Source organism: Lemur catta, chromosome 1 (assembly GCF_020740605.2).
Source record: "Lemur catta isolate mLemCat1 chromosome 1, mLemCat1.pri, whole genome shotgun sequence".
Taxonomy (NCBI): Eukaryota; Metazoa; Chordata; class Mammalia; order Primates; family Lemuridae; genus Lemur; species Lemur catta.
This window is the reverse complement of record NC_059128.1, coordinates 197349325-197376864: the sequence shown is the minus strand read 5'-3', so window position 1 is coordinate 197376864 and position 27540 is coordinate 197349325. Positions and strand designations below refer to the sequence as shown.

Genomic DNA, 27540 nt, shown 5'->3' with positions numbered 1-27540 from the left:
AGACATTTCTCCAACAAAGACAAATGGGCAATGAAAACATAAAAAGATATTCTTTAGTCATCAGGAAGATACAAATAAAAATCACAATTAGATACTACTTCACACTCACTAGGTTGGGCTATACTCAGAAGATGGACAGTTTTTTATCAATTATACCTCAATGAAGTTGAGGGGAGGAGGAGATGGACAGTAATGTGTGTTATTTGATATGCAGAAACTGAAATTCTCATACATTACTGTTGGGAATGTAAAGTGGCACAGCTGCTTTGCAACACAGTTTAACAATTCCTTAAGATGTTAAACAGCACTCGCCTCGGCAGCACATACACTAAAATTGGAACAAAACAGAGAAGATTAGCATGGCCCTTGCGCAAGGATGACAAAAAAAATTAATAAAAAAAAAGAAAAAAAAAAGATGTTAAATAGAGTTACCACATGACCCAGCAACTCTACTCCTAGGTATATGCCCAAGAATATTAAAAACATGTCCTTACAAAAAGTTGTACACAATGTTCATAGAAACATTATTTATAATAGCTAAAAGGTGGACAAAACCCCCAAATGTCCATCAAATGATGAACAGAGAAATAAAATGTGATATATCCATACAATGGCATAGGCTTTAGCTATAAAAAGGAATGAAGTACTGAAATATATACTACAAGAACCACAAAAACATTAAGCTAAGTTAAAGAAGCCAGACACAAAAGGCCACGTAATGTATGATTACACGTACATTAAATGTCTGGAATAGGCAAATGGATAGAGACAAAGCAGATTAGTAGTTGCTAGGGGGTGCAGGGAAAGTGGAATGGGGAATGACTGACTAATGGGTACAAGATTTCTTTTGGGGTGATGGAAACGTTCTGGAATTAGACAGTGATGATGGCTGCACAACAATGTGAATATACACAGTAAAAACCACTGAATTGTGACACTTTAAATAGATGAATCTCATGTGAATTATACCTCAATTTAAAAAAAAAACCTGGTAGGTATTATTAGAGGAGTATAGACAGAGCACTATGGAAGCAGCTAACTTCACCTGGGAGAGGCTGTGAAAGCTAAAAGAAGAAAATGATGAGCAGAATCTGAAGACTAATGCTAGATGACAGTGGGTAGAGAGAGTCAGCATATGGAACAGGCCATGTGTTTGGGAGTTGAACTTTGGTCCCAGTCATAGTCCTGCCACTTACTAGCTCTGTGACCTTGGACAGGTTACTTAATCCCACTAACATGATTATCCTGATCAGCCAAAGAGGATAAAAATATAGTAGTTCCCTCTTATCTGAGGGGGATATGTTCCAAGACCTCCAGTGGATGTGTGAAACCAAGGATAGTACTGACCCTATATACACTATGCACAAATTTCTTTTTCCTTCTTCACAATTTCACGGATAGAAGGTTTATTCACACCATAGATCTTAGCAACCTCAGCATATGATTTTTTTTTCCTTATTGAGAATTTTTATCTTTCACTTAAAGGAAGCATTTTACCACTTCTTTTTGGCATATCCAAACTGCTAGCACCACTACTCTTGCACTTGGAGGCCATTTTGAAATAAAATAAGGGTGACTTGAACACAAGCACTAAGGTATCTTGACAGCCGATCTGATAACCCAGATGACTACTAAGTGACTCACAGGCAGGTGGGGGAGACAGCGGGGAGATGATGGACAAAGAGATGATTCACCTCTGGTGCTGGATGGAGTAAGATGGTGAGAGATTTCTCAGAATGGTGTGCAATTTAAAACTTACGAATTGTTTATTTCTGGAATTTCCCGTTTAATATTTTCAAACTGAGGTTGACTGCAGGTAACTGAAAGCTCATGGGATTGCTGTGCAAATTAGATGGGATATTGTATGTAGAGCACTCTATAAATATTCAACAAATGTATCCTTCTCTTTCTCTCCTCAACTTCTTATTGCTATTTGAGGTAGAATTAATGGTTAGTGTACAGGTAGAGCAGTGAAAAGGCCTAGCTTGTGTCTGAATGGGGGAAATTCAACCAGGCTGAAGTATAAAGGAAGTTGGAAGCAGAAGAAAGCTGGAAAGTGTTTTGAATAAAAAAAAGACTCTGTAAGCCAAAGTAGGACCACTGGATGTAGTCCTATGAACTACTGGAATCAACTGAAGTTTTTGGGAAGAGAGAAAAGTGAGATAGCTGAGAGCAGAGGGAAGGGTGGCTCAGAATGGACTAGAATGGTAGCTCTGGGACCTCAGGAGAGGAAACAGATTAGCTTCATTAAATATAAACCAACGCCTGCATTTGGAGGCACTTGATGTGGTCTATTTGTTGATAAAGAATTGCTAAGGATTATTTGCAGACAGGTTTTCTATAGTTTGATTGCTTGCTCCAGTATCAGCTATTTTGATACAACCAAACCTTACATGATTCCAGCAAAAGATGCTTATTTTTGGGAGCAGTGCAATCTCTAGTCTGAGCACCACATGGCAAAACTGGAAGCCATGTGGTGGCTTCTAATTTTGGTTCTAATTTTGACTTTACCACTGACTGTAGCCTTAGGCAGGTTATGTAAGTTGCCGTGCCTTTCAGAGAGTAATGATGGTAACTCTAACCTGACTTCAAAATATGAAAATAAACATTTCAAGGCTCTTTGAAATTCATTGGTAAAAGTTACCCTTTAGAAACAAAATTTCACTATATAAATAGGCAGTGAATTATTATTCTTTTTCTGAATCAAGTTTTAGCATTCCCCTTTCTGGTCTAGCCCTTGAACGTTTCTATAATCACAACAACAACTACCCTTTAGAATTCTTATTCTGAAAAAATGTCTCTGCAGTATACAGCAGTAAAAGCAAACTTTTATCACATGTACCTAATGCACTGCAGTTACAGAACATTTTAATATATAGTACCACACTTATGTCAATTGATTATCTCCCAATCAATTCATCTGGGAGAGATTAATGTCATCCCTGCTTTAGGGATGATGAACCTGGTGTTTCCAGAGGTTAAATGAATTGCATAAGAGCACCCACCTAAAAATGGGTACAATCAGTGCTTAAACTCAGGTTCTTAACTCCAACTGTCAGGCCATGGCCATCCTCTACATTGAACTAGAAAAAGATTCACACACACACACACACACACACATGCACACACAAATGTTAAACTATCTACAAAATGTTCCATACAAAGAGTAGATTGCTTACTGGCTTTTACAAATACTATATTGAGACAGAGGAAATTTATTATAGATTAAATAATATAGCATTAACAAAGAGAAAACTATCAGCTTTTTAAAGTTTTTTGTTGTTGTTGTTTTTTTTTTTTTTTGAGACAGAGTCTCGCTGTGTTGCCCGGGCTAGAGTGAATGCCGTGGCATCAGCCTAGCTCACAGCAACCTCAAACTCCTGAGCACAAGCCATCCTCCTGCCTCAGCCTCCCGAGTAGCTGGGACTACAGGCATGTGCCACCATGCCCCGCTAATTTTTTCTATATATATTTTCAGTTGGCCAGATAATTTCTTTCTATTTTTAGTAGAGACGGGGGTCTCGCTCTTGCTCAGGCTGGTCTCAAACTCCTGACGTCAAGCAATCCACCCACCTCGGCCTCCCAGAGTGCTAGGATTACAGGCGTGAGCCACCGCGCCCGGCCAGCTTTTTAAAGTTTTAATTTATTTCCATAAAACTACTTCAAATAAGTAACACAAGCCTTCCTCAAAATAAGTATGCCAATATCATAAAAATTATTTGAGTAAAACTATACATATAATATAAATATATTAAATCATAGCGGAAATCATTCTGAAATCAATATATAGCGTGGATGTTTCATATAAGCGTGTAGTATACACACTATGTAGCAATAATTCACATGACATAAACTTAATCTATTTAAAGTACACAATTCAGTGGTTTTTAGTATATTTATATTGTTGTGCAACTATCACCACTATCTAATTAATCCCTGAACATTTCCATCATTCCAAAAGAAACCTTGTGCCCATTATACAGTCAGTCCCCATTTTACCTTCCTTGCAACCCCTAATCTGCTTTCTGTCTCTATGTATTTGCCTATTCTGGACATTTAATATAAATGCAGTCATACATTTTGTGGCCTTTTATTTCTGGTTATTTCACTTGGCTTAATGTTTTGGGGGTTCATACACATTGTAGTATGTTTTAGTACTTCATTCTTTTTTATAGCAGAAGACTATCCCACTGTACAGCTATACCACATTTTGTTTATCCATTCATCAAATAATGGACATTATACAATTAAGATTTGATATGAAACTTTTTATTTTAATACATTAGGAGCATACAAACAAACATCTATTTTCAGGCCAGGGGTGGTGGCTCATGCCTATAATTCTAGCACTTTGGGAGTCTAAGGCAGGAGGATCGCTTGAGGACAGGAGTTTGAGACCAGCATGAGCAACAGTGAGACCCTGTCTCTACAAAAAGTAGAAAAATTAGCCAGGCACGGTGGCAAATACCTGCAGTCCCAGCTACTTGGGAGACTGAGGTAGGAGGATCCCTTGAGCCCAGGAGTTTGAGGCTACAGTGAGCTATGATTGTGACACTACACTTCAGCCTGGGTGACAGAGCAATACCCTGTCTTAAAAAAAACCCCAAAAAACAAAAACTGTATTTTCAGATACTGAAGCCAAATATTTTAAAATATAGCATAAGAAGAAACTGCCTCATAATTTTTGAAAAAATGCATAACCTTTGGAAATGGATTATTTTCCTTTACTTCAGCATAATATTACGTGGCAAAATAACAAAAATGTGAATAACGTTTACAGCTATGCTTATTGAGCATTTTTTGTGCTCTGTTTATACACAGTATTGTATTTTTTATTTAATTTCTACAATAACTTTGTGGTAAATATTATCCCCATTTTTCAGACTAGGAAACTGAGGATTAGAGAGGTTATTTAACTTCATTTGGTTTACATTTCTTCACCTGGAGGTTGGTGGGAATAGTAAATAAATGAATATGTATATACCATAATGTCTGTTACATTGAAGTGCTATGAAGCAAAGTTAGCGGGATAAGGGAATGAAAGTAAAGAGAGGCCATATTAGGTTGGGTGGTCGGGGAGGGCTCTCTGAGGAGGTGATGTTTGAACAGAGGCCTGGATAAAGTGAGACTGGTGTGAAAGGCATTTCCAGTTGGGAAAGTAGCAAGTGCTAAGGAGGAAAAGTTAGGAGGCCAGTGTGGCTGGAACAGAATGAGCAAGGGAAAATCACAGAGGGCCCTAAACGCCCTTGGTCAGAACTGGGGCTCTGTGCTAGTGTGATGGGAACCCACTGGGGGTTTGAGCAGGATAGTGACGCCATTTGGTTTACATTTCTTAGGCTGCTCTGTGGAGAACAGACTATAGAGAATAAGAATAGAAGCAGGGTGGCCTGTCAGGGGCCTATTGCTGTGGTCCAGGAAAGAGATGGTACCTTGGCCTAGGCTGATAATGATGGAGGTGGTGAGAAGTGTCACACTTAATTTGTATTTTGGTGAATTCATGCATGTTTATTGTGGTGTGGCCAGAGATGAGGTTATATCTTGTAGGTGGAGCTAGCAGGATTGTAAGAGGTCACAGAGCTAGTGCGAGGCAGAGCCAGGATTCAAGTCTTACTTTGTTGGATTCCAAAGCCCTGCTTATAACAACTCTCCTAGGCTACCACGATGCTACGCAAACACTAAGCATAAAAGCAGAATGGAAATAAGAGCATAGAGCCTCTTTAAGTGTTTATTGAGCACTTACACACTTGACCTTGTGGCACACAGCAAAAAATTCTGGACTGGGGGGATAATAGAAGGTCAGAGTTCAAATTCTACTTTTACCATGGGTCCTCCCTCAGCACAAGTCACATGAATTCTAAGGTCCCTTCCAGATTTAATGACCTGTTTTTCCACTCTTCAGCAGCTGGAGAGATACAGCAGACACTGCTGCCTACACAGGTGTACAGGCGAAGATAAGATTGATAAACATATGATTAACATACTGACCACTGCAAGAGTAGGTGAGAGGTGGCAGGACTAGAGATTATATTTTCAGTTTCAATATTATTTGGTTTAGTAAAAGTATTTGGTTTTACCATATTACTTTCAAAAAAAAAAGCAAGCCTATATATTATGTCATTCCAATTTACAGGATAAACTGAAATTTTATGTCTCATTCATCTAAATATTCAAGTCTTCATTCCATTTATAAGAATTTAAAGTAATTGTCTATTAGGCATGTTCAATAGCATTTATTGAGCAAATCTAATGAAGACCTTGATAAAAAGCTAAAGAAGAAGAAGACTTTTTCAGACTTTACAACAATCTTGCTAGGTATTATTGTCCCCTCTTTTTTCACATTATAAAGTAAAACTTGAATCAGTTAAAAAACTTGCCCAAGGTGGCTCATTTGGCAAAGGAGTGAGCCCAATACTTAAATGTGGGTGTGCTGGACTTTTTGTCTTAACTACATGGGAGTCTATGAAAGCAATCACAGTCCAGTTAGGGCCCAGGACAGCATATGTGCTATGTTAACTACTCTGAAAGGACATGGGGCAGGGTTATCAGTGATCTAGAATAGGAGTCAGCAAACATTTTTTGTAAAGGGCCAGATAGTAAATATGTTAGGCTTTGTGAACCATCACAGTGTCTGTCACAAATACTCTTCTCTGTACTGTCCAATCTAGTAGCCACTAGCCATGTGGTCCTATTGAGTACTTGAAATGTGCTCAAATTTTAATTTAGCCCTCCCTTCCATTCTTTATCATTTCTCTAGGGATTAATGCACAGTTTCCCAACTAGTTTCACTGCCAGTTTCACTTTCTTCCAATCCATCCTTCACAAAGCTAGAGGGAGTTTTCTAAAATCAAATAGGATCCTAGCACTTCTCCAAGGTAATGGGTCCTGCAAACTTGAGAAAGTTCAACCTGCTAGGATACCATATAAATCTTTTCCTTAGGAAATGACAAAGAGGCAAAATATTTCCTTCTGTTTGATCAGATAAATGATGGGAAGTTTCTTGAGAGTAGTCCTTCATTATACTTTGTCTCCTTTGATGTTTTATATAGTGACTTGCTGAATAAAAGTGAAGAAAACTTGGATTTGGAGATGGAAACAAATTAGAAGTCCACTTCTGGTATATGCCAGCAGTCACCATAGACACTTAATTACCTTGAGGCTCACTATAATTCTGTGCTAAATGAGAATGAAGATAACTATATCACAGAGTTATTGTGAAGATCAACAAATGAGTTTTGTGTAAATGGGCTTTGTAGAGATGCTCTGCACTTAATGAAAGGCTATACAAGTGTTAGCTGCTATAATAAATAACGAGTTTTGAAATGTTTTTAAAAAGCAATACTGATCTGATTTTACCTAACAAATGTTCTCATGTTTAAAGCCAATCTGTATGAGATGACATTAGGGATATAGGTCTTAAATGTTCAAGGAAAAGAAGGATGAAAAGGAACAATTTTGGCCTATTTATTTCAAATACTCGCTTTGAATTATGCATTTTCTGTCTTTAGGTTTAAGACTTTGTTTCCTTCACTTTTGTTTTTCTAAACAAAATTTCAGCAATAGCAGCGGGCAGTTGATTCTTGAGAGGTGAATGACAATGATATCATATAAGCAAGTCAGAAAGAAAGAAAAAGTAGTCATATCTTACCTTTAAACATCTTCAGAGACTTCAAAGGAGACTTTCTCAATGAGTTCTAGGAGTAGTAGGAAGGACACTGCTATCAGCTGGGAAAATAAGGTTAAAAAAACTGATGTTATCAGATGGGAAAAGACAAGTTAAGTTTATATAGGAAGTGTTCTTTTCTGTCCCTTAGGCATATTCTAGAACACAGGATTTCTAAGATTAAGTATACTTTTTATTAGATCACACTACATTTTAAGATGGATTCATACCAATATTTCATTTCTCAGTTCTTGAAATTAGTGTGACCCCACTGTCTTGTGAAATGAAAAAGAGATATCGTTTATGGTCAGTTTCCTTTTTACCGAATTTATATCAATACTTCATTCCATAGTTCTTGAAATTAGTGTGACCCCACTATCCTACGAAATGCAAAAAGAGACATAATTTATGGTCAGTATCCTTTTTTTCTGTGAAGGGCAGTAAAGATTTGTTATTCCTAGAACTTTAAAGTTTCCAAAGCACTTAACAGATGTTTTAGAACATTTCTTACACTGCATGCAAATGTCCATAAAACCCACTCCACTCCCCAGATAAAGTCTTCTTGGAGTATAAACAAATAAATATGTCATATTTATATTTATAATTACACTCATCTTCATATGTTTGTCTCACCCCACCTCAGAGCAGTTGGCACATAGTAAATGACACTAGCAAACTGGTGGCTGTTCCTGCTTGTTCCCTGTGGTGTTTAAGCCTGCAATCCCCACTAGGTGCTCAGTAAATTCATATCAAAGACATAAATGATATGCCCAGGGTAACCAAGATGATTCCTTAGCCACCCATTCACCCGCACCCGACCACCACCTTTGAGCTGGAGAGAGGGACCACTGGTTGGGGCCCCCAAACTCCAATGCACCCAGACAACAAGCTCTGCAGCCAGCAGTACTACATTTCCTTTCCCTCTGAGACCTCAGCATCCAATATCCAATCTTCGAGGGTATTTTGTTTCAAACCACTCCGCAGTTTGCATAGGCTTTAGTATATTTTAGATACACTTAGTATATTTTAGAAAAAAAATTTTTTTTCAGGCCAACCGTGAGCAAGGATCAAAATTTTAATTTAACAGTCTAAGCAGAGCTTTTTATCTCTTTGTTACAGACCCCTCCCCAGGAGGAAGAAGACCTTGGGTAAGAGAAAGCGAGAGGTTGGAGAAGAAACACCGGTATCTAAGCTGCGGCAATCTGGTCCTTTCCCAGAGAGAGCAGGGCCGCTGATGGGAGTGGGTTTGGAAGCAGAGGATCCCACGTGACCTCAAGCGCCCGGGGCTGAGCGGACTCCGCCCCTCCGCTACCCGCCGGGGGGCGCATGCGCAGCCCCTGTCAGTGATGGAGGAGAGAAGATGGCGGAAGCGGAGTGAGTGACTTGCTGGTGACTGATGTCGAAACCCGGGGGCGAGTGAGGGCAGCGACACGTTCCCCACGGGGAGAGCTCAGGGCTCTTTCGTGGTCACTGCGGGCAAAGGGAGATTCGAGAGTCACCTTATCGTGGAGGAGCCCGTTCGGCCCGTATCAGGGGGCGGAGACGAACTGTAAGGGTTCAGTTACCCTCCTGGCGGGAGCGTTCCTTCCGCCGTCAGGTCCCAGATTGGCGGGGCCCTGCGGGCAGGGTCACCCCTGGGACCCCGGCCGCTAGGGCCTTCTGGAAAACGATCCTCGGTTGGCTCCCCAGGCGCTGTCATTCCTGCAAGTGGGCCCCGCGGGCAGGCTTATTACGGCTGATCGCTTGGGGGCCCGCGGGGGCTGGGGAGGGCAGGGCGGGCACTGTCGGGCCTCCTTCGCCCTCCCCTCCTTCCTGTCCAGGCGCCACCCAACTCCTCCTCAGCGGGAGAAACGGAGACGTGGGGCTGCCCGCTGCCCTCCCGCGGGAGGGCTGGAGGAGCTGCCCCAGCGCGGGCCTTGCAGCGGCGGGGGCTGCTACGGCTCCGGTGAGGCGGAAAACACCCAGGAAGGGAGGTCTTTCCTTGAGTGTGTGGCTGCAGTGTTGATGCTTTCCAAGAGGGCCACATTCTTGGGTGTCGGTGTGATGGTATGCTTAGTTAGCGACTCTAAAACTTACTGTTTCCTGGGTAGGCCTCTTGTGCACCAGAACTGCTGGCTGTATTTTGGAGGTATTAATATGCGTAGACGATGGAGTACTAAAATTGTTCTTTTGTACCAGGCCTCAAAATGTAATGCGATGGTTTGGCCAGTTTCCTGCACCAATGTTTAGACTTATGCCTAGAATTTGGATTCTCTGTGACCATTTTTGGTTAATAGTTAGAAGTGTTTACCATAGTGTTTGAGTTTGGGCGCTTGATTGAGCAGGATTACACTTTTAAAAGACCACAATTAAGGCTGATCTTTTGCATATCACTGGTACGTAGCACAGAAGTGTTGTGACAGGCAGTAGTTTGGTAAAAAGTTTACCTTATATACTACTAATTCTGTATAATGTTGAACAGTTACCATATAATGCTGCGATTTGATGATTGGAGGGCAGCTTGAAAAAAAATACCAGAGAAGCATAAAAATGTATGAATCATTTACTAATCAAAAGAAGTGAGGAGTCAGTTCCCAACCCCTCACATTTTTCCTTTCAGTTTTCCTCTTATTAAATGGAGGGTTTTTTTTAAACCTTGGTTCCTCAGAACATATAAATACTGTTTACATATGTGCTATAGAACAAAGAAAATTTGTACATAAAAGAAACCTTACGGGAATAGTTTATGTGTATGCAATTAGTGCCAAATTCCTTTGTTTTTTAGTGAAATAGAAAGTGTTCTTGTTACATTCTTGTCAATGCTGCTAATGTGAAGTGGGTGGGATTTTGTTTCTCAGAAGAAAAGAATGATAAGAAAAAGCAGATAAAACCAGTATCTCAAGTGTGCTTTTCACCATTGTGGTACATATCTGACCCTACAAAAACTACTGTTCTGGTTTCTAACAATATTAAGGCCCTTACAATTGACTAAAAATGTTTGAATTTATGCACAAACAGATTCTGTATTCAGTGGAATTTTGTACTACAACACAAGTGAAGTAAGATTGTAATATTAGAGGGAAAAGATCAGAAAGTCTGGTACCAAAATGTACTTTATTGTCCATACATGAGGAAAGTGACATAATTATGCTGTTTTAAAAATTTGGAGCAATTCTTTGTGAAAAAGAGATTTTGTAAGGTTGTGGGAAGTTGCTGTCAATTGCTTCTCTGTTTCCGCAGAGTAATCTGCTCATAAGTACAACTTAATTATTAGAAGTAGTAAGGACAATTTTGTAGACTAATTAGGGGAAAAGCCAGTGCAAGTTAAAAAATTATTTTTTTATTAACATATTTTAAGGTGACTTATTTTTAAGTAAAGTGTGTAAGATGACCAAAACCAAGCAAGTTAACAAAAGTCTTTAGGCATTCTATTTTAATGTATAGATAAGAATAACTTTAATTTGTAATTAGTATAGTCAAAAGAATGTAAAGAAATATTTTGAAGTACTCTGATATTGCTTAAATTTTTATTCTCACCTAGATAGTTTATTAGACTATTGCTGATTATTTCTTTGGAATGAATATTCTTTAAAGCTCGCATGGGAATACTTTTACCAATACAGACCCTTTGTGTTATCTACTAGATTTAAGGACCACAGTACAGCTATGGATAGCGAACCAAACCCTGGAACATCTGTGTCAACAACAACCAGCAGCACCACCACCACCACCATTACCACTTCCTCCTCTCGAATGCAACAACCACAGATCTCTGTTTACAGTGGTTCAGACCGACATGCTGTACAGGTATTTCAGCTATAATGATGAGTAGGCTAAAGCTTAGGATCTCGTTACTTTTTGCTCAAGTCAGATCCATATATTGTTTCATAACCTGGAATGTACAGTTAGAATTATTAATAATTGAAACAACTGTCTTAGTCCATTTTGTGTTGGATAACAGAATACCACAGACTGGGTAATTGATAAAGAAAAGAAATTATTTCTCACAGTTCTGGAGGCTGAGGAGTCTAATATGAAGGTGCCAGTGTCTCATGAGGGCCTTTTTGCTGTAACCTTCCATGGCAGAAGGCAAGAGAGCAAGAAATCAAATTTGAAGCTTCAAGCCTTTTTATAATCTCCATTAATCCATTCATGTGGGTGGAACCCTCAAGGCCTAATCGCCTCTCAAGGGTCCTACCTCTTAAAACAGGAGATTAAGTTTCCATCACATGCTTTTTAGGGGACACATTTAAACCACAGTAACAGCCAACAAAGTTATTTAATAATCATACTATTGAAAGGGCTTCCATTTTTCAGCATGTAGCTTATAAGACTGTGTGTCAGGGAAATGATTATTGGAAGGTCTCCAGGTGTTACTACAATGTGAAGATACTCAACCTAGAGCCCCAACATCCAGCATGACTCTAGGTTTTTGTATTTTATATTGGAACCCAAAATACAGACTTAGAGACATCTGGTCAGATCTGTAGATGTGTTAAGAGGTTCATTTTAAACTCAGGTGACCTAAGAACTCTAAGCAAGAGGATTCATTCTAAAGCTCTTAGGGGCAGAGGGAAAAGGGAATATTTAACCAGGAAAAGTCTTAAGCTCAGTCACTTAGTCAAGAAAGTAAAGTTTAGTTAGCCTTTATGATAATGGAGGTTGGGGCAATATGATATTGTATATAAAGGAGATGAGCCTTGCAGTCTGGTGTGCTGTTTGTTTGAATGCCATTTTTGTTATATTTAGGAGCTATGTAGCCTTGGGTGAGAGGCATAATCTCCTCACTTCAGGAAACTGTAAAATGAAAATGAGACTACCTCCTTCTTTCATTACTGTGAGGATTAATTGAAGTATCCAGAACTGTGTGGGGCACATTACAGGTTTCCAATAAATAATAATAGCTAATACCTATTGAATAATTGCTATGTGCCAAACATTTGATAAATGCTTTACGTGAATTATCTCATTTAATCATCACCATTTCTCTGTGAAGTAGATACTATTCTTATTTCCATTTTACAAACAGGAAAACAAATGTTTTAAATAGGCTAAATGACTTTCCCAAATACGCATACCTAGTTCTCTGACTTCAGAGCTTATGCCCTTAACCTCTCTGTGAGTTATTATTTCTATTATACTGATTTCTTTTTCTGTAATCTTCATAATTGCATTCTACCCTAAAAACAACTTAAATGTTTGTGTATAGTCTTCCCTCTGCTCCATTTTTCTAGGGTGAATATCCCAGTATAATGACTATTTAACTGTTTTATGGTTTAGGATTTAGTTTTCTGAAGTCATTGCAGAGTGGAATCAGAACTGCTGCAGATCCAGCCATTTCAGCAGAAATTCACTAAAATGCAGAGTGTGCTTTTAATGTTTTTCACCTTTCTCCGAGGCAAGGGATACAGGGGAAGAGTAGATCTTTGAGCATACAGATGATGTAATATTTTAATATGCCATTTTGTTCTCTAGTGTTCACTTAACCTGGCTGTGTTAATAAAAAGTAAAGGTACTGGAGATATATAGATGTAGATATAGCTCACAAATAGCAGTAACTCTAGTTCTTATGAGACACAGAGTTGCTTTTCCTAAAATTCAGTTAAATCAATATTTATTGAACTACGTAAGTTGTTTTTTAATCTTCCAGCTTTCTTTTTCAGTCCTGTGAATTCTCTTCACTCTCCTTGTTCCTGTAGAGGAACAAAATAAGAACAATGTGCTGTACCTTAACTTGTATTTACTCAATGCCATGAGTATAGCATTGAGTGCTAATGAAAGACTGTGCTAACAACAAAATCACTGCACTATGATAAAAATATGTGTCAAATAGATTATTATCTCAGTTTGATTTTAGAATTTTGCTATGGAATTAGAAGAACATATACAGATTAATCTGACCAAAAAAGACATATTGTAATTCTAAATCACTTCATGCTGATCTATAGTTCCCTGCCCACATTGATTTTGTGACAGGAATTTGTAGCAGGCATAGCAATCTATAGTTGGAGAGATGAGATATGAGCACATGAAAGTACACAGCACGTGTACTTTCTTGAAATTCGGATAAAGGGATTCATGACTTTGTAGCTCAAGATGTCCTGACTTAGATCCTCAAGCTATGTAGAATTATGGCTCTGTTACTCCTTTAGCTCTTTGAAAACTGTGGTTTGATACTGAGATTAGGATTCTAAGCTGTTTCAGAGTTAAACAATGTTGTATGATGTGATTTTAGGATGTGGTTGTATAGGACTGATGTAGTCTGACTTAACTTTTGGACAAGTATAGTATTTTTCTTTTGTATTATTAGAATACTATTCTACATTTATGAAGTTCAGGTTCATATTTTGCATTTTACTAATCAATATTCACAGTAATTAATACTTTTTTAGCAATTTTTTTAAGTAGGAATAGTATTATTCTATGTTGAAACAATACAAGATATCAAACATTTTTACAACATTTAAAAATGATTGGCCAGGCGCAGTGCCTGACGCTTGTAATCCTAGCACTCTGGGAGGCCGAGATGGGAGGATTGCTCGAGCTCAGGAGTTCGAGACCAGCCTGAGCAAGAGTGAGACTCCATCTCTACCAAGAAGAAAAAGTAAAAAAAAAGATTATTGAGTAACTTTCTAAAAAAGAAATAGCTTTATAGTTTTATATGATTTTTAGGCCGGGCATGGTGGCTCACGCACGCCTGTAATCCTAGCACTCTGGGAGGCCGAGGCAGGGGGTGGGCGGGGAATCACTCGAGGTCAAGAGTTCGAGACCAGCCTGAGCAAGAGTGAGTCCCCCGTCTCTACTAAAAATAGAAAGAAATTAGCTGGACAACTAAAAATATATATAGAAAAAATTAGCCAGGCATGGTGGCCCATGCCTGTAGTCTCAGCTACTTGGGAGGCTGAGGCAGGAGGATTGCTTGAGCCTAGGAGCTTGAGGTTGCTGTGAGCTAGGCTGATGCCACGGCACTCCAGCCCAGGCAACAGAGTGAGACGCTGTCTCAAAAAAAATTAAAATTAAAAAAAAGTTTTATATGATTTTTAATATAATACCTACTCATTGTAAGATTTTCAGACATTTGTAGAATAGCACTAAGCAGGCCGCGTGCGGTGGCCCACACCTGTAATCCTAGCACTTTGGGAGGCCGAGGCATGAAGATCGCTTGAGGCCAGGAGTTCAAGACCAGTTTGAGCAACATAATGAGACCCCTTTCTCTAAAAAAAAAATTAACCCAGTGTGGTGACAACAGTTCTAGCTACTCGAAGGCTGAGGGGGGTATCGCTTGAGCCCAGGAATTTGAGGTTGCAGTAAGCTATGATTGTGACAGTGCACTCTAGCCCAGGCAGCAGAGTGAGACCCTTTCTCAGAAGAAAAGAAAAATACAAACCAGAAACTAAAAATCACCCATAATCTACTACCCACTAGTAATCTTTCAATGTTTTCCTGCATATTCTTTCAAATATTTGAATAAAGAAATGGTATCATATTCTATACACTATTTTGTAACCTTTTTTCACCTAATGATATATTTGGGAATTTTTTCTTAAAAAAAATCTATATATCTGCCATGTGTTATAGTAGCAACTAGCTACATGTGGCTATTTACATTAAAATTAATTAAAATTCAATTGAAAATTAAAAACTCGTGTGCTCAGTAGACACTTGTGGCTAGTGACTACTGTATTGCACAGCAATGATCTACATTACTATTGGTAATGGCTGCATGGTATTAATAAAAGTATTTCTCTCTATCCAAGCCCTGAATTCTACCAAGTTTTATCCTAAAAGGTTAGACCAACTTAAATTCTTTCTGACAGTATGAGCGTATCTATTCCTCAGTTAGTAGTAGTATTCTTTTAAATCTTTAACATGTGAAAGTTGAAAAATGGTATCTTGTTTTAATGTGTGCATTTTTTGACTACTAGCGAGATTGAAGATCTTTTCAAATGCTTATTTGGATCTTTTGTTGTGAATTGTCTACTGTGGAGTTTTAATTTGTACAAATAGTGAATCCTAGTGATATGTAACTGGGAGAGAAAGATTTTAATAAGCTTGATGACATTGTATACTAAAATAGTGAAATTTTAAAGTGCTACTTTTTTTATACTTGCATTTTATGGTTAAGGTAAAGGTTAAGATTATGGTTTGACATTGATTCAATTGACTTATCACAGGTAATTCAACAGGCATTGCATCGGCCCCCCAGCTCAGCTGCTCAGTACCTTCAGCAAATGTATGCCGCTCAACAGCAGCACTTAATGTTGCATACTGCAGCTCTTCAGCAGCAGCATTTAAGCAGCTCCCAACTTCAGAGCCTTGCTGCTGTGCAGGTGAGACTGAAATAAATTAAGAATTTATGAGGCCAAAATTTATATTATCTCAGATAATTACTGAACATAAATACATTGGATATTATTTCAGAGTTCTCAGATGTCCTGTGATTATTTTTCCTAAAGGAAATATATTAATAGGCTGCCAAATAGAAGTTGAGGGGAAAAAAAGGGATATATTTTTTATGTTACTCTGTTGCTACGTTTTGTCTCGCTGATTTTTATCCAACTTGGAGAAATACTATGCGAGTGGCATGGTTTTAGGTATAAAATTCTAGGTACAACAGTGAATACTTAGGATTATGTGAATTATGTTTATATTTTAACCAAAAGTAAGGTTTTTTTTAATTATGTAAGTAACTTATTAAAAAAGTCAAACAATATAAAGTTGTTAAGAGAGAAATAAAGTAGAGATGTTCCTTTTCCACTACTATTTCCCACTTTTCAGAGGTGGCCACTGTAACAGTTTAATATGTTTCTCTCCAGAAACTGTCTATACAAAAATATGTATATCTGTCTTTCTAAAATGCAGTCATATTCTTCCTACTGATACCAGGATGATTTTATGATTAAAGGCTTGTTTTAAATAGATGTATTATTATTATACTGTCTATTTAAATAAAACTCTGTGAGATTTAATCTTAAATCTCACCAGAGGAGAATCTCAGCTGCCTGAAAGTGAAAAGGGTTTATAAAGGTTTATTTCTGTTACCAACAGATTCCCAGCTGTTGCTTCTTCTTAATAGTGTAATTTTAAATAACATTGTGATTATGATATGAGTTAGGAAACTGAAACCCACTGGCTCTTGCTGTAGCTCTAGTTTCTTTTTCATAATTTTGCAATGGTGATTCCACTTCAAAGATGTCAGAGACCTATAGAGTGAAACTGACAGTAAGTGCAGCTAATGTAAGATTATCCTTTGGGTCCCCTGTTTTCACCATTCAGCCTCTTTTCCCCTCCCCTCCCCTCCCCTCCCCTCTCCTCCCCTCCCCTTCTCTTTTCTTCTTTTGTTTGACCAAAGCTTTAAGCCATCTTGACCATAGGAGAGTTGTTTCATACGTAGACCTTTTGACATTTGTTGTTGTGGGTTTGTATTATCATGGTACTGGAAAGTTTTTAACTTTAGGTTTTTATCAACGTATTATAAAGATCTTATTATTTTAGGCAAGTTTGTCAAGTGGAAGACCATCGACATCCCCCACGGGAAGTGTCACACAACAGTCAAGTATGTCCCAGACATCTGTAAGTGCCCTAAATTTTTTCCTGGTTTAAAAAAATAATATTGTTTTCCAGAAGTAAACTATTGCTCTTTATGCAACTGTTTTTGTATATTTTTTGCATGCTACTTAAATAATGAGGGCCTAGAAATAGGAATGATGAAGTTCAAGAATTCAGAACTAATATAAAAATCTCAATCTTAAAAATTTTTTTGTATTGTTTCTTATACATCCTTTCCAACTGCTTATGTTCACATTTTATGTGACTCTAAATGATTTCAGTTTTCAGTGTGTGTTGAAAGCCTGAAATATACAATGCAGGAATATTGGCCATGCATTTTCTATGAAATACTAAAGTATGTCATGTCCTTGGTACACATTTAAGCATTTCTAGCTTTGTGCAATTCACATTTTAGAATTTATACTTTTCAGCTTACTTGAGTTATCTGGATCAAATTTGCAAGTATCTATTCAAGATAAGGTAATTTATTTTGAGAAAGGAGTAAAAGAAAGCTGTTTTGCTACCTTGCATATATATACTGGGAAATTGTACAAAGTTTCCCTGGTAAAAGCAATTTACAGGCATGGTAATACTTGTTTAACTTTTTATTTTGATATAATTTCAAATTGCAAGAATAAAAAAACTTTGATATACCTTCTACTCAGATTTACCAACTGTTACCATTTTGCCCCATTGCTTTATCATTCATTCTTTCTCTCTTCATATATCCTTTTTTTTCCTGAATCATTTGTGGGTAAGTTGAGACATGCTCTTTTATTCTTAAGTACTCTGATGAGTATTTCCTAATAATGAGGTTATTGTTTTAGGAGGCTACAGGGAAATTAGTAAATTTAGGAACTCTAACATTAATACAATATAGTTCATATTGAGATTTCATCATTTGTCCCAGGTTTCTCAACCTCATTACTATCAACATTATGGGCCAGATAATTCTTTGTGTAGGGGGGATATCATGTACATTATAGAATGTTTAGCAGCATCCCTAGCTTCTACCTACTAGATAATAGCAGGCTGTGGCCCTCCTCCTTCTCCCAGTGTTTCAAGCAAAAATGTCTCCTTGGGGACATAATTGCCTCTGTTTGAGAACCGTTGAGTTATTTAATAATGTCCTTTTTTCCTAATCCAGGAAGGATACTTGGATACTTTGTAAAATTGACTCCTATAGAATATAGTTTGTATGTTATTAAGGAGTTGAACATGAACTTGTGCTGTATTTCTTTACCTTTGCTAAGTACATGCTGTGGTCAGCATATAGTTTTTTTTTTTTGGCTACTGGTATGACATTTTTAATTAAAAAAATTCTTTTTTATCATGAGAGTATCCTGGAGTATGAACAAAATTAGTTTAAAAAATTACTTATGACTTGATGTTAGACTAAGAAAATGAAAGATTTAAGTCATGTAATCTAGCTCTAAGCATTAATACTGTAGTTATGGTTATTGATGTTAGATGTCTTTAGTTAATACAATGGTAGTTAAGGAAAGGAGTGGTAAATATTTTGTGGGCTAGTCAGAGAAATTATAGACAAATTCTTTATTCTGTGAAATATTGGAATAATGTTAGGGTATATATATATAGATATGATTTTTGAATTTTTTTCCTTCACATTATTAAAAGATATTCTTTTAAACAGTTTTCTCTAATTATGATTTTATATCTGTGACATTCACAAAAGTTATTTTTTATGACATTGTTAATGCTGCTTGTCTTGAACCAGATAGCATTGTGCCATGAAGTGTTCCAGAACCTTTGAATGGCTGGTGGGGAAAAGAATTAAGTAGAGGAAACAGATGGCTACTAAAAAAAAGGAATAATACATCACATTTGTTTTATTTACTCCGGGTAAGCTACTGCTTAAGTGAGTTGACTAGCAGTACAAATTATTAATATAATGCCCAAGGCAGCTTAGTAAATTTAAGTCAATATCCAAAAGAGGGGCAGAACATGTTAACAGAAATCTCTAGGTAGTGATACTAATGAGGCATCAGGTGGTAGTCTAGAAGTTTGCACAGTTTTGGTTATTTTGAGGTAGTTTTCCAGATAACAGTGAAGCCATGTGGAAGGGTCTAGCCTTTAAGAGAACAAAGGGCTCCAAGATAGACTGTCAAGTAACCAGCCAAGTAGTTTGGGGTTTAGAGTAGGAGTGGGATCCCAGTGGGGAAATGGAATATTATTTAAAAATTGAGTCAAAAGTTCAAATTATACAACCGGGGGAAACTGTGTACAGATTGAGTATCCCTAATCCAAAAATCTGAAATCTGAAATATTCTAAACTCTGAGATTTTTGAGTGCTGATGTAGCACTCAAAGGTCCCAAGTGTTTTGGATAAGATATGCTCCACCTGTATGTGGTTTGGAGAGACGACTATTGTTAATTGAATGTATAGGCAACTAGGCAACTGGTGAGTGTCAGCATCCTCTGCTTTTCCATAATTAGAACAGGACGACTAATTGTAAACTGTTATCAGTAGTGAGAGTGGTGATTTTATGATTGGCTCTAAAACTAATTGGTTCTAAGCCTTTACGTTTATGTCTTCGGTATTTCAACTAATGGGGTTAAGATTAGTTAAATTTGATTTGCTGGAATGAAATTTAAACCAATTAAAAACTCTATTGCTGTCAAAAAAACAACATAAGCAAAGTTAAAAAAACAAAATGGGAGAAAATATATTTGCATCATGTATGTCAAATGGCCAATATTTCTAAAATACCAAAGGTTCTTTTATAGTAAGGTAAACAATGAGAAATCACAAAAGACCTTAATTGGTAATTTTTAAAAGAAAGATTATTTTTGGCTTTTAGACACGTGCAAATATACTTACCATATTAATAAGAAAGAAATACATGTAAAAATAACAATGATCTGTCAAATTAGAAAACAAGGAAAAACATTTAGCAATACTCATTGTTGGCAAGGATATGAAAAAGTAGGAAATTCTCACACTGTTAGTGGGAATGTAAGTTGGTACAACATTTCTGAAGGATTATTTGGCAATGTATGTGACCGTTTAAAATGTGCATGCCATTTCACATAGCACTCTAACTTTTGGTGGTATAAAAATGATATAAGGGGAGGGGCAAAAACCTACCTAATGGGTACAGTCAACACTATTTGGGTGATGGGCACACTTATATCTGTGACTCAGGCATTACAGAAGCGATCCATGTAACCAAAAACATTTGTACCCTCTTAATATTTTGAAATAAAAAAAAATAAAATAAAATCTTCCGGAGTGATTCTAAGATGCAGCCAAGCCACAGAGCTCCAAGTGTAACCAGGTCCCATACCTGCTGACCTGCATTGCCCAATATGTTAGCCAATACCCACATGTGACTATTTAAATGTAAATGGATTAAAATGACATAAAATTTAAAATTCATTTCCTCAGTCACACTAACCACTTTTCAAGTGCCCAATAGCCACGTGTGGCTAGTGGCTACTGTATTGGACAGCACAGATCTAGAACGTTTCCATCCTTGCAGAAAGTTCTTTTGGAGAGTACTGCAAGGCCAGAGCTATCCAATGGAAATATAATGCAAGTTATACATATCATTAAAATTTCTCTAACAGCCACATTTAGTGAGTAAAAGGAAACAGGTGAAATTGATTTTTATAATATATTTTATTTAATCTACATCCAAAGTCACATCATTTCAGCATATAATCAATATGAAATAAATTAATGAGCTTTCTTACAAAAAAAGATGTAGACAATTATGCCCAAATGCATGGTTTGTAATAATGAAAAATTATAAATAATATAAATGTCTATTGTGGATTAGTTAAATAAATGATAATAAAATGGTAGTATAGAATGGGATACTAAAAAATGCTGTGTACATATCTACAGAGAGACTTGGGTTTTCATTATGTAGTAAGTGATAAAAGTAAGAATGCATAGTATGATCTCATTTAACTTATTTATTTTGGTTATTCAGTTTTTCAGTTCTAAAATTTCCATTTGGCTCTTCTTTATGTCTTTTATTTCCTTGCTGAGACTGTTTTTTCCATTTGTTTCAGGTGTGCTCATAATTGCTTATTTGAAGCATTTTTATGGTGGCTGCTTTAAGATTTTTGTCAGACAGTTCTAATATCTCTGTCATCTTGATGTTGGTACCTATTATCTTTTTTGTTCTGTTTGAGTTTTTCCTGGTTCTTGGTATGATGAGTGATTTTAGCTTGAAATCTGGACATTTTTAGTATTATATTATTTAAACCTTTTGTTTTGGCTGGTTTCTGAATGGGAGGGTCTGCCATCTCCTTACTGCCACATGGGGGTACAAATCCAGGTTCCCACTTGTGGGGAGTCTGTGGCCTTGGGGTCACATGTGGCCTTCCAGATCCTTGAGTGTAGCCTTTTGACCGAATCCAAATTTTATAGAACAAATCCTTGTATTAAAAGGGGTGCAGTAAAGAAAGAGGAATCTTTTTTTTTTTTTTTTTTTTGCCTCATTTGGTGGTTAAAAAAGCATAAACTTGAAATCAGAAGGCCATAGGTACCTGACCCCACACTAACCCACTGGCCCATTGGAGGAACTGGGGTTGTTCGTTACAGTCTGATGGAGTGGAAGTCTAGTTCTTAGCATGTGTGTGTGGGGGGTGGGGCACAGTTTTTTCTATAGTGTTTGGCTGGAGTAGAGCAATTGTTCTCTAAAAGTTTTCTGTGTTGCTAGGCTGTCCCTTTCCTGGTCCTTTGCCTAAAAAGAACAGGCTTTTGTTTGTTTGTGCCTGTGGTGTTTTTGGGTTGCTGACATTTTCAGTTCCAAGTGTGGCTTATAAGAGGTAAAAAGACAAACCAACCAACCAACCCAGGGGACCCATCGCCATGTTGTTTACTGGGTCCCAAGGTCTCTAGCCAGTCTGGTTTTCTTCACTATTTGGGTCATCTTACTTATGTTTATTTTACATGTAACATCAGGGTTTTTAATTGTACTTAGCAGGAGGAATAGGAAAAAGTGTGTCTATTCCATCTTTCTGAAAGAAGAATTCTTGTCATTTAACTTACTTTTAAAAAGTTCTATCTATATATCTGTTTGATTATGCAGGCAGAAAAAATCTGTGATGATACACAACTACAACAAACTATTGTCAGTGGTTGTCTCTGAGGAAGGTTAAAGAGCTTTATTTTGTTAATTTTTATATTGCCTAAATAAAAAATGAATTAACTCTTGTCTGAAACAATACAAATATATAGAGTAAAAGTGACTATCTCCATTCAACAGTTCCATTTGCCCTCACAAAGTTTTGTGTGAAGCTTTCCTATCTTATTACTATGCAGTTCTACATATAAATGTAAATAGGGCTATGCTTAACTTTGTTTTACTGTAAGTGAAGTGCTGTCATATTCTATATATATGTGTGTGTGTGTGCATGTGTATGTGTGTATACATATACTTCTAAATATTTGGACATTTTCAGCTGGAAAGGATTATGTGGCTAGAAACTAAAATAGTAAGTTTCTAAATGCATCAAGGGCTACTTGTATCTCATTTCCTTTGCTTGTTTCATTTTGGCCCTGGAACTACATTAATCCCTGATGTTTTAACTTTAATTCACTGTACTATTCTGTCAAAAAGGGAAGAAACTTGTTTTTAATAGCTTGCTAGTTATAGTGCTAGACAATGTGAGCTTTTGAAGGCCAGTTAGTTTTATGACTTTTATTCACTCATTCAGTCATCAAATATTTATTGAGCATTTAATATATGCCAAATACTCTTCTAGGTGCTGGGGATACAGGGTAACAAACAAAGATCTCTGTCCACGTGGAGCTAGAGATAGACAAACATTAAACAAGTTTATGATACATTAGATGGAGATAAGTGCTATTGAGAAAAATAAAGCAAGGAAGGGGAATGGGGTGGGTAATATACCATTTTAATTAGGGTTGTCAGGGCAAGTCTTGTTAATAAAGGTGGCCTTTTTAAAGAGGATAAGGGAGGCAGACATACAGCAGAAAGGCGGGCAGTGTGGCTGGAGTGGAATGAGAGTGGGAGTGTGGTTTAGAGATGACATGAGAGAGGTAATTGTAATCCTAATTATGAGGAGATAATAAGACCTTTAGTTTTTACTCAGCATGAGTTGGATTGGAGAGCTGTTCTGGTAGTGCAGTGAAATGATCTTACACTGGTTTTAACTTAACTGCAATATTGAGAGTAGGTTGTAGGGTACAAAGACAGAATCATAGAGTTCAGTGCTTCTTGTAATAATACAAGTAAGAAATATTGGCGATTTGGGCCATGATGGTGATAGTAGAGAGGTGGGGAAAAGTGGTCAGCCAGATTTTGAATATTTTTTTCTTGAACATTTTATTACAGAAATTTGGATATGTTATGAAAGTAGAACCGTAAGAGGATATATTGGTGCTATTGAATAAATGATGCAAGGAATCAAATATTTTGGCCCAAACATCTGGAAGAATGGAGTATCCAGGGGAGGTATTGGAGAAGAAAATTAGGAGTTTGATTTTGGACATGTTAAATTTGTGATATGTATTAGATACCCACCTGTAAGTATTGATATATGAGTTTGGATATATGAGTTTGGAGTTTATATAGGAGGTTTGGTGATCGATGATGTCTAATGCACCTCATTGAAAATTCAATTCGGAGGAATACCTGATGACTTCATTACTATTTGTGGTGTATCACGAGAGAGGGTTTGGTAGAATAGAGAAGATGAGGGACCTGAGTTATAGTCTTAAATTCTGTGACTGGTAGGTAGTGTGACTTAGGGCAAGGTTAAAACTCCGAGCATTCCAGTTTTATGTAAAATTAAGTTGACTATCTAAATAAATGTTTTCAGTTTTTTTCATCCAAATATCTCTGGATCTGGATCAAGGAGAAGGTTCAATAAATGATGCCGTGGACTGAATTGTGTCCCCTCCAAATTCGTATGTTGAAATTCTAACCCATGTGACTGTATTAGAGATAGGGCCTTTAAGGAGATGATTAAAGTTAAATGAGGCTATAAGAGTACAAACCTAATCGGATAGAACTGGTGTCCTTATTAAAGAGGAAAAGACATGAACAATCTCTCCACCAGGTGAGGACACAGTGGAAGGTGCCAGTCTGCAAGTCAGGAAGAAAGTTCTCACCAGAAACTAAATATCTGAGCACCTTGATTTTAGACTTCCCAGCCTCTAGAACTGTGAGAAATAAATTTTTCACCCAGTTTATGGCATTTTATGGCAGCCTAAGCAGACCAAGAACATTTGGGCTCTGGGCCTTACCTTAAATTTTTAGCCAGTCAGAGCAGTTCTGTGATCTGTTTAAATCTTGAGTTCTGAATAAGATCATGTTTGAAGAAAGGGTTCTATTGAAAAAAAGTTTACGACTAGTGGTTTAGATCTAAGATTTTGTCAAGGTTTCTTAAATAGTTTATAGGTATAATAAGAATACATGTGCCCTTTCACATGGTAGGTACATAATAAATATTTATTGAAAAATGAATTGGTAGGAGTTACAAGCATCAACTAGAATTTATAATTCATGATATTAATGTTAGTTCTTGATTACTGCAAGTGGATTATCTTCAATGCAGAGAATCATTTTGGAATATATTCTGATTGCCTGAAATTGGGTTGTGGAAGAGGGTCTAATCCTGACCTCAGTGATGAGATTCTTTGTTTGCCAGTTATGGGCAGTCTGCCGATTAGCAGATACATTTCCAACATTATGCTACTTGCCCTGGGGTACACAGGAGTTAAACTCCCTTCCTGCAGGGGCAGTGATATTCATTTGAAGAACTATGCCTAGACATATCAGTTAGTAAATAATATAACAGTATATTATCAGGTGATAAATACCATAGGAGTTAACAGAAGAGATCTTTGGGGATTGTATTTGGGGAAGGCTTCTTGGGCTGAGCTTTAAAAAATAGAGTTTGCAGAGAAGAGATCTCACCATGGCTCATGATCCAGAAAGAGCAGAGGTTAGTTTCAGGGATTCATTACTATGTGGGATTCTGTGTTAGTCTGCTATACTTCTGAGGATAATCTGTGCCAGTAGTTTTTTATTGAGTGCCTGCTTTGTGTCAGGCACAGTGTTAGGTGCCAAGGATTCAATGTGAACAAAAGTTTTAGAGTATGAGTATACAGACAAGTAAATAGTCAAAGGACAGTATGATAAAAATTTTGTTTTTCTGGAGTATCTTCTTATAATTTTCTTCTAAAGGGTAAGTGGAAAGTAAACTGAATCCTTACAGATCTGAAAATTCTTTCCCATACCTTTTAAATAATTTTTGCATGAATTCTGCACTGAAAATAATTTTTCTTAGGCAATTTGAAAGCACAGATCGTTTTCAAAATTTTAGTATTACTGAAGAAAAGACTGGTATTAGTTTCATTATCATTATTATGGGATAACTGCTGGTTTTTTCTCTCAGGAATCTGTTAACTCTGCCTATTCTCTTTAGTTTTCTTGGAATTTAATGAGGATGTGTGTAGTTGTCATTGTGCAGGACACTTGTTGGGCCCTCTCAGTGTGAAAACTAGGTATTTAATGATCATGTATGTGAAACTAAAAAAATGTACAGGAAAATTAATTTCCTTCTATTTTCTCTGTTCTTTCTTTCTGGAGCTCCTTGGTTGAATGTTGGTCTTTGTGGATTGAGCCTTTATTTCTTCCACTTTTTCTGTTGTGGGATGATTCCTTGACTTTTTCTTTTAACTCTTTCCTTGAACTTTTTTTTTTTCTTTTTTCCTAAGAGTCTTGCTTTGTAACCCAGGCTGGAGTACAGTGGCCTGATCATAGGTCACTGTAATCTCAAATTCCTGGGCTCAACCAATCCTCCTTCCTCAGCCTCCCAAGTCTCTGGGACTATAGGTGTGTGCCCCCATGCCTGGCTAGTTTTTAAATTTTTTGTAGAGACAGGGTCTCACTGCGTTGCCCAGGCTGGGTTTGAACTGGCGTGAAGTGATCCTCCCTCCTCCCCAATGTGCTGGAATTACAGGTGTGAGCCACCATACCCAGCCACTTGGTCAGATTTTAAAACAAGTTTTTCTCTGTTTCCTGAATAACTTATTTTCTAGGAACTGTCTTCGTCTTTTTCTTTCATGCTGCTGCATTTTCTCTTATAAGAAAAAGCAATTTTCTCTTAAAGTCCTTAGTTTTCTGCTCATAATTAAGAGTGAATGATTATGTAGATTAATCAAGATGTGTTTCCTCCACTGCTGTGAAGGTAGATCTGTCCCCAGTAGATCTCTCCTTAATGGAAAGGCTGGTTGGAATTTCTGTGTTTGTGTATGTGAATAGCAGTGATGGTGACTGCTTCTATATCTTTCCAGGATATATCTTTGACATGTTTAGAGTTGAAGATATGCAGGTAGGGAGCTGGCCATCAGGCTGGGGAGTGGCGGTTTCAGAATAAGGAGGGTTTTACTTTAAGGTACAAGCACCTACTCCAGAAGCCTTCCTTTTCCCTGGCAGTTCTTTGACTTATTTAGAGAAGAGTCTTTTCTTTTGAAAGGTCTAAATGCCTATTGCTATAGGTGGGAGAGGGTTAGATTATGACTGGTGAGTCTGTTTTATGACTTGTGAGTCTGTTTTAGATAATCCTCCAATTTTCAGCCTCATTTCTAACCTCTGCCTCCGTGCCTGTAAACTCTGAATTTGTATCCACTCTGGTCTTTTTCCTCTGTATTCTGTGCTACAGCTTACTTCTCTTTGTTTCCTCCATCAGTATCATCCCATCTTCTTTGGATCTTATAGAAATGTGATAACATAATCCTTTAAAAAAATTTTTTTTACTTCAATATTTTTTTTTTAGAGATGGGGTCTCACTATGTGGCCCAGGCTGGTCTTGAACTCCTGGCCTCAAGTGATCCTCCCGCTTCAGTTTCTGAGTTGCTGGGATTACAGGCGTGAGCCACTGCACCCGGCGTGATAAAATAATCTTGTTGCAGGTGGTGCCTTCCTCTCTCTTTCTTTTTGCTTTATATATGTATTGTTTTCGTTGATGTTGTTTCTTTTATCCTCCATTTTTTGGGGTGTGAGGGTGCATTTAAACCCACAAAAAATAGGCTAACCAGCACACTGTCATATATATACCCTTCATATAGTGATACCAATTGCTGTTTGCCATATTTGCTATCTCCCTATCTATACACTATTTTCTGACCATTTGAAAGTAAGTTGTAGATATCATGACAGTGTAGTCTTAAGTACTTTAGCCTAAGAAGGGGATTCTCCTGCATAACCACAGTACCGTTATCACACCTAAGAAATTTAACATTGACCCAATAATATTAGGTAGTATATGGTCCATATAGAGATTCTTTTAGTAGTCCTCCAGATACTTTTTATAGTCTTTTCTTCTCATCCAGGATTTAATTA

At 37.3% G+C, this 27540-nt stretch overlaps 1 protein-coding gene and 1 non-coding gene across 11 annotated transcripts in view; both read left to right on the top strand.

Annotated features, from left to right (window-relative positions):
- Positions 1-304: 304 nt before the first annotated feature.
- On the top strand, positions 305-411 carry LOC123631192. Its single transcript, XR_006733058.1, has one exon. It is a non-coding gene; the product is annotated as a U6 spliceosomal RNA (small nuclear RNA).
- An 8580-nt stretch (positions 412-8991) lies between these two features.
- PHC3 (polyhomeotic homolog 3) overlaps positions 8992-27540 on the top strand; it is a 75099-nt gene continuing 56550 nt past the window's right edge. For 7 of the 10 annotated variants that reach the window (XM_045539644.1, XM_045539643.1, XM_045539641.1 and 4 more), the window contains exons 1-4: positions 8992-9034; positions 11284-11446; positions 15814-15969; positions 17135-17212. In XM_045539644.1, coding sequence (XP_045395600.1) covers positions 9021-9034; positions 11284-11446; positions 15814-15969; positions 17135-17212 — 411 coding nt within the window. In that variant the 5' untranslated portion in view covers positions 8992-9020. Of the gene's footprint in view, positions 9210-9494; positions 9606-11283; positions 11447-15813; positions 15970-17134; positions 17213-27540 lie in introns of those variants that run through there. The other 3 variants (XM_045539638.1, XM_045539639.1, XM_045539640.1) reach the window with 3 other exon arrangements.